The 13248-nt window shown below is 38.7% G+C and overlaps 2 protein-coding genes across 4 annotated transcripts in view; both read right to left on the bottom strand.

The window, feature by feature from the left end:
• LOC122045235 (histone chaperone ASF1B-like) overlaps positions 1–13248 on the bottom strand; it is a 79538-nt gene continuing 66290 nt past the window's right edge. Inside the window, exons 1-4 of one of the 3 annotated variants that reach the window (XM_042605365.1) lie at positions 4608–5002; positions 1341–1456; positions 942–1258; positions 5–357 (exon numbers count right to left, since the gene is read on the bottom strand). In XM_042605365.1, the coding sequence (XP_042461299.1) occupies positions 123–357; positions 942–1258; positions 1341–1456; positions 4608–4716 (777 nt within the window). In that variant the 5' untranslated portion in view covers positions 4717–5002 and the 3' untranslated portion in view covers positions 5–122. Of the gene's footprint in view, positions 358–445; positions 534–941; positions 1259–1340; positions 1457–4607; positions 5003–13248 lie in introns of those variants that run through there. The other 2 variants (XM_042605367.1, XM_042605366.1) reach the window with 2 other exon arrangements.
• On the bottom strand, positions 6420–9337 carry LOC122045234 (cell division cycle 20.2, cofactor of APC complex-like). Its single transcript, XM_042605364.1, has 6 exons — positions 8881–9337; positions 8386–8661; positions 8033–8302; positions 7206–7832; positions 6862–7134; positions 6420–6647 (listed from the first exon to the last, which is right to left on the bottom strand). The coding sequence occupies exons 1-5, from the start codon at positions 9022–9024 to the stop codon at positions 6997–6999; spliced, it is 1455 nt and encodes a 484-aa protein (XP_042461298.1). The 5' UTR covers positions 9025–9337; the 3' UTR covers positions 6420–6647; positions 6862–6996.

Here is a 13248-nt window from a genome sequence, read left to right as displayed (position 1 = left end):
TGCAGCCCGACATGGAGCTTCACTTCTCTTTCCAAGGTTAAAGAATTGTTTTGTGACTTAGCTCGTAAACTTTTCATGATCAAGATGGTAACTGGTGCCACTGAATTAACAGGATGGGAAATCTAATGAAGTCGCATCATCTCCGTCACCGCCGTTCTTCTCTGGATCTCCGCCGCCGCGGGTCTCAAACCCATTGGCACACGATTCCTGTTTCCATGGCTATACGCTGCTTCCACATCCTCCAACACCTCAAGTGATTTTTGCTGCTGCTCCTGGCTCAGCCTCTGCTGTAACAAGAATTGAGGGTTTTGATTGCCTTGATCATGGTCACAGAGATCATCGTGTGTCGGCCATAGCCTGAGAATTCGAAGATGAGGTTGAGGAGGAAACCTATGGAAGCTGTGCACCCTTGATTTAGGTGAAGATGTATGTAGGCCTTGTTTCTCTTTATCTTCATGGTGTACGCAGCTAACTCTTTTTAGATGATTGAAACTGCCAATTTTCAAGCACTCCAGATGAAGAATACTGAACATCTTCACACCAAATTCAAAAAATATAAGTTCTTGGAAACATGCACGGTGGCACAAACTAAGCAATTTCTTTCAATCCTCAGACAGGTCCCGACAATGAAAACATAGTTCTGACCCGAACAACTAATCGAGTTCCAAAAATCATTAAAACATGGTGACAAAAGGCGAATACGCTCGCCCCAGCGCCCCCGCAAAAATCATTAAAACATGCAACAAGACTTAATGGCTGAATCATCATCATCATCTATTGAGGAAAGTCTCTTAGTAATTGCAAAAAGAAGAAGGAAAAAAGTGAATCATATTAACTGGATGACCACCAAAGCAGTTGAAAATCCTACATGACCACAGAAAAAAAAAAAGAACAAATGCAACATCTAACCCTTGGTATGTTTTTCAGGGGTTTGGACAGACCTTGGATCATCTACGGCCTGGTTTTCAGGTGAGGTAGTAGTTGGCTGTTGTTGCTGCCCTCCATTTTCACTCGGGTCGGGATGAAAGTTAATGGGGAATTTTGTCACACGAGGCTTGTCAACCAAGATGTTCCGTTGGACTCTGTCAAGTAAAATCCGTGGAGGTTGTTCCTCCCGAAGTTGATCGTCGTCATAGTCATTGTTCACATAGTAGCCTACTCTGATGAATTCCTGCCCCACATAAGAGCAAGTCAACAGTAGCACAGTGACACCAATTATGTCTTCTTCGCGGATCTTGGTTGGATCTGGGGGATCTGCCTGAAAGTTAGAAATAGGAGCATGTCACTCTCTGAAATCATGTCAAGGGCCATTTGAGAATCATGTATTCAGTTGAAATTGCCTGGAAAATGAAGCGATAATTCCCAACATTGACAGGACCAACAAGGACACTTTCAAGGAGTTGGTCATAAGTCTCGTCTTCTGCTGATCCGACATATGTAAGTTTCCACTCCAAATCTAAAGGGAAAATTGATAGAACATATCAGCACTAATAATAAGAATTTAAAAACAAATTCTCGGTTAGGATCCATAGAATAAACACAATAACTTCTGAAATGCCTCCCACTTGTAGCATATCTAATGTCAAGTTCAAAGTTCAAAGTTCAAAGTAACAATAAATTTGCTATTCGAGTCATTAAGGAAACTGATTGACAACAAAAACAGAGAATGCCTTGTGAACATGAGTAAACAAATTCTTCAATGCCATGGTGTTCAACCCCAAATCCATTATTGACATTAAAGTTGACAAATTGCAGATGGAAACAAAACTTGACTGTTGTTACTTGTTGAATGGCTTAATTAAATTAACACTGAAACCCAGATATGGTTCTTTAACAACAATTATCTTTGCATTCATCCATTCAGCAGCTAAACCCAATGTAGAATTTAATCAGCATGTGGATAGTATTTTGTTAATAGGAAAAAGTATCTAGGTTCTAGTTCTTTTATAACCATGTTTATTATTTACCATTGAGACATCTGTGAAAGAAATAAGAGTATCTTGCACAAAGGAAATGAAAGGCTGTTTTAGAGGATGGGTGATCAATCCACTGCCTAGCATCTAGGCATAGGTGAGCAGGGACCTAAGCAATTGATATTAGAATAACCTAGAAATAATTAATAAGCAAAAAAATACATAACAATAATAAAATATTGCATATTTTACATTGCAGCCAGAAAAATAAAAAAATAACATAAAATTCAATAATTCATAATCATAAACAGAAATTATATAAAAAGAAACATAGCTGGTATATAATAATTGCCATTCTTAAATATCAAAATATAGATAAGATAATTAATTTCAAATGATCCAAAATCATTAAAAAAATAATCCTTAGACCCACTTGGATCACCTGGGCTGTCACAATGAAGTGTTTTGGTTATTCTTATCATAATTTTCTATAAGATATTTATATTCCATTACCTATATAGCTTTTTTTGTCTTTTTATTTAATTTTCTATATAAGTTTATTTATGGTATATTTTAAAATTTAAAGTGAGTAGTATTACTTATTAAGTTTCAAGAGGACCATATGTTTCTAGCGCACAAACAAAATCCTTAATGATTGTCAGTTGTCAACTGTCTTCTACTGCAAATGTTCATCTATCTCACACGCAAACATAATGCAGAAGATGCATACTTGTTTCTTCACATTTTGGTGCTTCATTTCAAGGCTGAATAGATTAAACCCACAGTGATATTGAGCACAAGATGACAAGGCATAAAAAATGAATGACTTTTCTTACCATGAAAAATCTGTCTCTATCCATCTACCTATCTATCTGTTTATCCACCTCTATCTTTGTCTCCATTTATCTATCTACACATATAAGTATGGGTACGAGACTAAGTGTATATACGTATACACTATAGGCACTTAAGATAAAAATGATTAATCAATTTATTAACTTCAAAATTCACTAATTCACTTCAAATTGATAAAACTATGGTCTATTACAACTAGTCTGTTAGCAGTTTAACTTGTAGAACACAAAATGAGAACAGCAATATTTTAATCATTTTCATTTCAACAAGGGTTTCTTGAAGTAGCTATATCTGAATATCTATATCATTCAAGAGTTATCAGGATTAAGCAATTTGCTTTCCTAAGAAAAGCTCCAGCCCCAATCACCCATAATGGAAATGGATGTTGTTGGCAGTGGTTTTCAATTGATTTGGGTACAAGGAAAAACAGATGTCAGTCTAGTCAACTGTGTAAATTAACTAACATTGATTATATGTTAAAATGATATATTCAACACGTGAAGTGAAGTAATAAAACTAAGAACTTGCAAGTCACTAAAACTAATCCATTTATTTAGGACACTAGATTCCCATCCTTATCTTCATCAACAAAGATTTAGGAAAATGGTAAATGAATGAATTGTATATGGAAGCACTGACAAGATGTCTCCAATGAAGGAAACCACTCATATTTATATTTTTCTTGTATTTGATCAAACTTTTGTAGCCGTAATTAGTAAGATGCTGTATATAACTCATGATACAACCTCAAGCACTGACGCCAATTAGTCCATTGCTTTTGCAAGTCAATTCACACTCAAAACTTGAGTGTAAAGAAGCATATTTCATGAGGATCCTCAGCAGCCTGAATGATGGAGGTTTTATTTCTCAAAAGTATATCCATCCTCAGAAGGAAGGCGGTGTAAATCTACTCACTCCTTACAATGCACCATCCACGCGAAAACTGATTGGACGCATTATGTAGATTATTCTGTTTGGTGGTTAGTGCTTGAAAGTTTTCTCCTCATAGACTTATGCAGAGGCAAACATAAGCCTTCATAGTTCATTGTTATATTTATAGTTTTATATGAAAATTGCTGTATAAAGTACAATATTTATGATAATCATATGAGGTTTACTTTACGAATAGAAAGAAATCTGAATTTTGTCTAGGACAGAAGAAATTAACCAGTCATATAGGATCTCAACTTCATATGAATGAGTAGCAATCTAAAGATTATGACTACAAAAAAGGGATTTTACATGGCATACAACTACCATTCTGAAGGCAGCATTGTCGCTATACTATAGTCAGCACACATTCATGTAGTGCATGATGTCATGATTCAAAACTCTCCTCTAAAAAATAGTAGATTAAAAAATTATTCAGTTGTCCCATCTACATTTTCATTTGCTTATGTTAGGCTTTATTTTAGTTCCTTCTGGACATCCAACATGGATTCCCAATTGTTTCAACACCAGTAGACATGCCAAATTATCACAGAACACACTACCTCCTCACTATGCCTTTTTATGTCACTCCACGAATGAATCATAAACGCTTCTTCTCCCTTTCAGTCTATTCCGCTTCGATAATTGGCACACAAGATCTACCATTTGAGCAGGAACACCATTAATGTATCCCAATAAAAGCTCTTCTCAAAACCCTAAACCCCTTTCTCTTTGATTCCAGAACAAGTACCAAGAACAACACCAGACAAAAGGAGACATGGGCATTTCAAATCCATGACGCAACATGGCAGTGAAACAAAAAAAAATAGAAAATGTAACTTTATTTCATCAAGAAGTCACATCATCAGCCAAGGGAAGAAAAACAAATAAAGAAGAAGAAGAGCATACCATCTTCCAGCGGAACCAAACACTCGTACGAGATCTCGAACTGGAACGGGCTGAGGAACCCCGTGGGATTGTCCAGCACCGTAACATTCGTTATGTTCACCGCACTCATGGTCGCAAAACGGGAGGAATCCGGCCAGCACCGACACCACCAAGATAAAGGATCTGAGGAACAAAACCCTAGAAACGAGAAAGGGCCATCAATCCGCTTGGGCAGTGATGGCGCTAGAAAACCCTAGTCTTGAACCAATGGCTAAGCGGAGATGGGCAAGAAAGCGGGAAGCAACAAAGAGGAAAGAAACCGAAAAGACTTTTTCGAGTTTGTGGTTCGCTCGCTGGGGACCGATTTGGTCCGAGATTGACCTCTTTCCCCGGAGGCAGCAGTACTGGAACCTCACGCGACCGATGAAAAATAACCAAATGTAAATATATTTATAAAAAAAAATTGGCGATTACGCTAAAAAGCCCCCCTTTTTCCGTTCCGGCCCCATCAAGCCCCCTTTTTTCATTTAATTGCCCTCGTCTTTTACGGAAAAACTTAAAAAGGAAGCAAATCTTTTAGTTAATTTATTCGGCCCCACAAAAGTTTCACGTTGATCGTCAGGGTAAATTAAGAAGCGCTAGTTACGTATCTCATTTGGAGGAAAAATTTCAAGACTCTGAGTGTCTGAGTGATAACCTAAATGTCCTACTGTTATATCATAGTCTCAGGGACTAGGTATAGTAATTTTTAGAATCATTTTAAAGTGAGTTTAATTAATTTCATATGATTTTAATAAAGTTTAAATAATTTTATATAAGTTGATAAAGAGTATTTTGATATAATAGTATTTTAGAATTTAGGATTCATTGTTTTAGAATTTAAAATTTTTAGTTATAATTATATAGTATTTATGAAAAAAAAACATATATTTTTTTTATCAAACTAAATTTTAAACATGTTGTAATAGTTATCAAATAACTTTTATACATTATAATAATTACGAGCAGTGATGAATCTAAGAATTTAAGTATAAATTTAAATATAGAAAGATGATTTTTACACGGAATAAAAGGTGGTATCTTCTATCTTCACTGATGGAAGTCTATAATACTGGGATTCCACCATCGACTGGGTAGGCGCTGATGCCCTCCGCTGGATCTGCCCCTGACTATGAGTAATTGTTACAATAATATTGAAATAAAGAGATATTTTCAGGATAAACACATATGGAACACCCCTTTTATTTTTTAAAAAAGATGTATTTATTATCTAAAAAATAACACTTAGTTATTATTATTGTATATGTCCACTTAAAGATTTATATAATTTGAGACACCTTTTCCAATTTTATACATTTATAATTATCAAAATATTTATATATTTTGTATAAATCATTATTTTTATGATTTTTTTATAAGAAGGAAAAAAAAGAAAAAAGAAGTCCCAATGGCCTTGCTATGGTAGCAACTTTATTGATCAGGCTAATCACAATCACAACTCATGGCAGACTATAGCAATGGTCTAACCCTAGTCATGACTCGCAACAGCTTGGCATAACCACGGACTCGTTGTAACATTATGATAAAAGATTATTACTTTCATTTTAAACGTCTCTCAAAATCTATTCTGAAATTATATAAAGAGGGAGAAATAACTTGTGAGTAGCCTAACAGTGGATGTGATATCACAACGGCCTAGCCGCAGCCACAAGCTTGTTGATGGTTGGGCCGTCGTCAGCAGCTGACACAGTAGGAAGTTGGCTGGCCGTATTTGAGAAGGAAAATGGTGATTTTCATCTGGTTAAATCCGGCACTTTAAAACTAACATAAAGAAACATTTACAATTCATCTTTATTTTTTAAAAAAACAGGAAATAATCTTTGTTTTCGTACAATACAAATTCGTCCTTAGTCATACATCTGCGGCACTAATGTTTCATCTCACATTTGAGGCTCGAAGCAAACACTTTTCACTATGCCAGGTGTTTTTGTTTTTCAACGCCATTTCCAGTTTGTAAAAGAGATTTTACAAATGCGCAGTGATTTCTTTTCCACGGCGATTCTGCAAATAAAAGGGCACTTCCAATTAGTGAAAACTGCTGTGAAATCTCGTTATAAATCAAACCATCAAGATCAACCAATCTGACTAAAAGTGATTCAGTCAACTGTATAATTGACTCAATGTTATTTTAATTAACTGATTATAACACATTTTAAAACTGAGAAACATCATACAAATATTGAAAAAAAAAAACAAAATTATCAACACAAAACACCTTTTTTTTATCTCACTGATTCAATTCTAAAATACATCATCCATCACGCAGCAGCAGCTGGCAGTCTGTGAGCTTGAAATCTGTATCCGAGAGAGAGCTCTTAAACAGCAATAGCAGGCTGTTCTTCTCTACTCCTCATCGGATGAGATTAAAGCCGCCAAATGGTGCAGTGGACTTGGCAGCAGGTTTTGGTGCTTCAGGAGATCCAAAGACATTCCAAAATCTTAGTGTTTCATCTCCAGCTGCGGACGCAACAGTACAGCCATCTGGACTCTGTAAATTTAGTTATGAACAATTAGAAACGGCATATTACCAAAGAGGCAGCATTCAAATTCCAACATTACCTGAGCCATGAATAAGACTCGCGAAGTATGACCAGTGAGCTCAGTAATCTTCACCATGGAAGGATACTTCCACAAGGTAAGTTGATTCTGGGTAAATCCATGAGAGCTGAGGAGCTCGCGCTCGTTCTTGTTCCAGAGGAGAGCGCAAACTTGAGAGCCTGTGTCCACCGAGTTCAAACAAGCACCCGTGTGAGTGTTCCAAAACTTGATGCACCTATCCATTCCACCGCCACCGGATGCAAGCAAATTGCTTTGAAATGGGCACCAAGCAAGAGCTTTCACTGCAGCCATGTGATCACTGAATCTGTGGAGCCACTGGGTTTGGCCTGGTGATGGATGAGAAGATGCCATGGATATGTCCCATATGTGCAGAAGATTATCATTGCCACCGCTAGCTAATTGCTGACCTGATCCCGACCACTTCAATCCGCACACCTCTTGTTGGTGGCCGCGATAAGTGTGCACAGCATGATTTCTTATTCTTACATCGTTGTTGATTATCTTGCCGTCCATTCCTCCTGAAGTCAGGATGTTATTATTCCATGCCAGAGATCCTACCCTTGCTCCTCCTGTAGTTCCATCCATCCCTGCCGTTGTTGTTCCATGCACCCCTTTCAGAGTCCTCAGCTAAAGCAATGGAACGGTTCTTGTCAGACATTGAACAAACTGCAAATTTGTATTTAGAACACTAACAAAAAGAAATGATACCGAGAAGACTATAAAAATGCTTTTTTTTATTATTAAAGAACTAATCTTTACATTCATGAAACAAAGAGAACAACAAGACAGAAACAAATCTTCGGTGGAGGTCTCCAAGAAACACTCACCAAACGATTTGAGGTTGAGTCCCATAGCTGAATGTCTGAAGAGTTCAATCCAACAGCAAGATGCTGCCCGTCAGGAGCCCAGCTAACGCTGGTGACAGGGCCAGAGTCTTCGTCCAGAGTCACAAGCTCTGAAGTAGCTCCATTCGAAGCATCCCACAAGTACACAGTATTCCCAAGGGCGATAGAGAGCACGTTACTGCTTCCCCAATCAAGCAGATTCAGGTAGTAGTCATCCACGATGTCTGGTGCATCAAGAGTTCTCTCTGCTGCCTAAGAGAAATGAAACCAATTGTGAATAAGAGGGAAGGACGACTGGGGAAAAAAAATAGCACAAGGAATAAGTTAAAACATACTTGAGGAATATGTCTACGTTGCTTCCCAGACTTAACACTATGAGTAGAAACGACATCCGCTTCTTGAAAGAAAGGCTGAGACGGTGCTGGTGGTTTGCTGTTAAAAGCCAGAATTCTTGTTCTGTTATTGAGAAGATTCTCAGCAAGAAGTTTCCTGTATGCCACTTTGGATGGGGAAGCTTGGAGATCATTTCCCTTCTCCTTCTTCGTCTCTGTTAGCAGGTAGTATGCCATATCCATGTCCATAGCTGATCTGTTGGGTATGAATCTGTCACCCTATGAATGACAAAGCAAAATTACTCAAATAGAACTGAAGGACGATATCAATCATCCAACGGTCATAAGAACAGGAAAAAGATGCTTCTTTCCCTAATCTAAAAACCCTAAATTTGAGGCTTAAACAACGCCATCTTTACCAGAGGAGCATGCAATTTAAAGCGAAATAGCAAAAAAGAAACCCCAAATCCGTACACCACTAAGTAATCAAGGACTTACATTGTTACGAGAAGATGGATTCCGAGAGGATGTACGCATGGAAGGCAGAAAAGGCCTGGACGGAACGTTTTGTAGAGGCGGACGAGACGGCGATCGAACTTTCCCTGCAGACATCGAAGAAGACGAAAAACTTCCTGCATCCATAGTATCAGTAAAACCGAGAAAACCAAAGACAAAAAAAAAAAAAAAAAATTATACTGAGGAAGAAGAAACCCTAAGAATCCTGCAACCAGAAACAGCAATTAGACAACGAACCAAAAACCAAGAGAAAAAAAAGAAATGAAATCGATCGGAGGCGCTTCTTGTTTCAGTGAGCGAAGAATCTGATGACCACTCCCCCTTCGCCTTCTTCTTCCGTCGTAGATCCAACAGAGAGCCGGAGAGAGAGCGACAGCAATCGCGGAGTCGTCGCAGGGCGATCGCTGTGCGCAGAGAGCCTGAACAGCGTTTGAGATATTGGGTCAGTGGGGCAGACCCGTTACGAATATAAAAGGAGGGAGGACCGTAACGGTGATACTGACATATTCTACGAGTCCACGCTGTCCAACGGCTAGTTTCCTTTCGATCGGATCCAAAACTGCCTTTCGTTACGAACAGGCAGCTACAGCCCACAGCCTCGAATCCAACGGTTAATATTTGAAATTAATAAACTTTTAATTTCACCTCTCAAATTTATATTAAGTTAACTATTAATTTTACAATCTTATCTTAGTTAAATAGTTCTTAGTTTTCTGTTAATTAAATTCCTAATTATCTAAATGGTTAACAATTTAATTATTTAATTAATTGGTCCACGTAATTAACACTTAATTATTTATATTTATTTTTTTTTAAATGGCTTCTGAGCTGTTCATCGTGTGTACTTTCTGATTTAGTCTGATGGTCAGTAGAAAATTTTCATGGGGCCAAAGATTATGGTGTAGTGGAAGAGCGTCTAGTTGTCATACAAACATCTACAATTTGATTCCCAACTACAACTTCCTCCAAATGAGATGCGCAATTAAAGGATGTTGGACTTCTGGGTCGTCCGCTACGAGCGCTTTCCAATTTACTCGATATTGAGTTATCATCAAAGTATTTACAATTCGATCCCCAGTTATGACGTATTTATATAGATTTTTTCTCCAATTAGGACATACAACCATGTGATATTAAGCTTTTGGATCATCCACCATGAATACTTTCCGACTTATTATAATGGCCCATGAAAAACTTCTATTTGATCGACTGATCACTTTATATTCATAAAACCAAAATACATAGGGCATTCCAATTATACCCCTTCTTCCATCACTCTCAATTTACAATAACAAATTTAAATACGAGGGCATAGATCAAAATGGTTTATAGATTCAGAGAACTTAAAAGTTTGATTTTTTTTTTTTAAATACTCCCTTAGAATTTATTGATATAAATTGTTTCAAATCTTTACATGTTTAAAAAATTACTATTCTAAATTTATCGATCAAATTCAGATTTAAAAGTATAAATGCATTCAAGAGATGTTCAAAAGGACAAGTTTGAAGTATTTCAAAATTCTCTAGATTTATAAGCTAATTCTATCCAACTTAGAGTAATAAATTTTTGAATGGAAAAGAATGAGGAGTATAATGGGAATATACTATATGATTTTAGTTTCATGAAAGTTAGGTGCGTGAAATAAAAAATTTAGAAATCTACACGCACAATTTAGTAAAATTGGTTTATAACTACTTAGAGTGCCTTCAATGGAAGTTTTGTCAAAGGTTTGTAGAAAATAGTAGTAGTAAGAAGGGTGGGCGTTACAGTGTCTCAGTCCTCGTACGGTAGTGGCTTGCCAATGCCGTCAGCTAGTAGTTGGATCCCGATTTTGACGATCATCCAAATTTCAAAATGAGTCTGGAGATACGCCTCCATCCGACCCTTCCAGTACCTGAAATCATCTCCGGTGAAGAGCGGTGGTCGAGCGGTGCTATAACCTTCTTGAAGCGCCATTTAAAACTTGCACACAAAGAAAAGAAAAAAAAATCTGTTCCAAGACTTGGTCTTGGATTAGCAGTGTGGGATGTATTATAAAAGAAAAGCGAACTCAAGTGGTGTTGCATCAACTTCGAGCAAAAATCGATTTGAACACAAAAATAGATTGGAATGTAGCAACTATACTAATTCCAATCGACTCCGAAAAATTGAAAAACACTACGAAAAATTACTTTATTGGTGATTGCACCAAATCGAAGCTACTCCGCTTTGATACCAATTGTTGGATCGAGATGCGCTAGAGGGGAGGTGAATAGCACTTGTGGCTTTCACGTGTTTCAGATTCGTAAAACGTTCGAGAATTTAAGCAGTAGAATAAAAGGAAAAACACACAGAAAGACAAAGGACACTAAGATTTTACTTGGTTCGGAGCCTTGAGCGACTCTTACTCCAAGGACCGCGATCGTTGATCGCTTTCGGTGGGCAACAACTATAATAGCGCAAAGATTACAAATGGTTGTTACAGAAGAAATAGAAATAAAACTTATACCGACAACAGAAATGGAAATCTTGAAGCTCCTGGTCGTCGAGGAGTTGCTACAGCACTTTTGGGCGTCTCTTGAGCAGCAAACAATAGTTGGATCACTCATGAATTGTTGTTTTAACACTACTGTTTGAGACCCCTTATATAGCCTGCTAGAGGCACCTCAAAGTACTTCCGAGGCACCTCAAACCTGCCGAGTCAACCGCGTGGATGAGTGCTGAATTCTTCATCGCTGATCCACTTGAAGGCACCTCCATCAACCTTGAAGGCGTCTCCAAGCTGTCTGAGGCGCCTCCAACTCCTTTGAGGCACCTCCATCTCTGCTGCGCGCAAACTTCAGCTCCTTTGCACTCGATGCGCCTCAAGCTCCATGAGGGCGCCTCTGGTACTGTTCATCCGAGGTAAAACTTTATCTTTTGACCCTGCAAAACATGTTAGTCCACAAAAAACACAACATATCCTGCAAAACAAAGTCAGCACACATATAAATATGGTAAATGAAGTATTTGACAGTCTCCGGACTGTCCGGTTCTGACTTCGGATTTCCGACCAGAAACCCTAGGTCGAACCGACGCCTACTGTTCCCTCTTCCGGGGAACGCATCCTCACATACTCCACTCAAGAGAGCATACCTGATGTCAGTCCGATCCTCCAGACCGACTAGACTTTCTGCCTAGGGTTACCACCTCCTAGGACCTAGGGTTACCACCCCCTAGGTTTTTATCCACCTAGGGTTACCCCCCCCCCCCCAAGGATTTTCCTCCACCTAGGGTTACCACCCCCTAGGACCTAATGTTGCCTCCCCTTAGGGGTTTCCTCCACCTAGGGTTACCACCTCTTAGGACCTAGGGTTACCACCCCTTAGGGTTTTCACCTTGCCTAACCGCAGCTAGAACTTTTGTCTAAGAACACTTAGGTCTTTCCTGCAAGCCCAATTAGACACATTAGATAACAAATAATCTTAACTTTGAATCCCTTTGCCATTATCAAAACTTGAGTTTGATCGTCGGATGCTTCCCGCACCAACAAGAACGTCAGTGCCAGGCCAGAGAAGGGGTCCTCGACGTTGGCCCTCCAACTCTCAAGTCAGTCATTGGAAAAGTATAAGTAACCGAGCAACAGGGAATGCACAAGCGCGAGATGAATAACACATACCTCCATTGGTGTATGGACCCCCCCTTTATATAGTGCCACAGTAAGCGGTGTGCACGCTTCTCAAGGCACGGGCATGCTTTTCCAATCATCGTATAGAAGGACGTGTCAAAAAAGTATCTCTGACACCATACCTTAACGGGACACGCAAGTCCCTGGCATGACCATAGAAGCTTCCATCATACGATTTACTTGTTGACCATGCCTTATTGTCAGCGACATTACCTCTCAAAGGGATGTGATGAGATATAGGAGGGGTCTCACTGTTTGGCCGAGCGGGGGAGCCCCTCGGCCAGGACTCCTCGCCCGGTCGACCTCAACTGCTCTTCTCCATTATAGTACAGTTCGGTTGATTAACTCTAGCTCGACCAAACATGAGCTCCGATCAGCCTCCACACGCTCGGGCAGTTGAGAGGATATGATGTTCTGAATGCGATGGTCCCGTTCAGACGAGTGGTGCACCCTTCTAAGCCCGATTGGATCTGCCATCCCCACTCGGCTCATTAGGTTCTCAGCATTGACCGTTTTGACTTTGATCTCTATATCGACTGCTATCTCCATCCTTGACCCGTACTTGGTGGATCCCTTCATCACCGCATCAAAGAATATAATTTAATTTTGATAAATGATATTACTATTTGTCCATTAAAATTTGATAAAGAGGATATTTATTGTGTGCATATATTTAATTTAATTTAATTTGGGAAAGTATTAAT

Source organism: Zingiber officinale, chromosome 2B (genome assembly GCF_018446385.1).
Source record: "Zingiber officinale cultivar Zhangliang chromosome 2B, Zo_v1.1, whole genome shotgun sequence".
NCBI lineage: Eukaryota > Viridiplantae > Streptophyta > Magnoliopsida > Zingiberales > Zingiberaceae > Zingiber > Zingiber officinale.
Note: the sequence above shows the minus strand (reverse complement) of the source record. Positions and strands in the feature narration are given on the sequence as shown.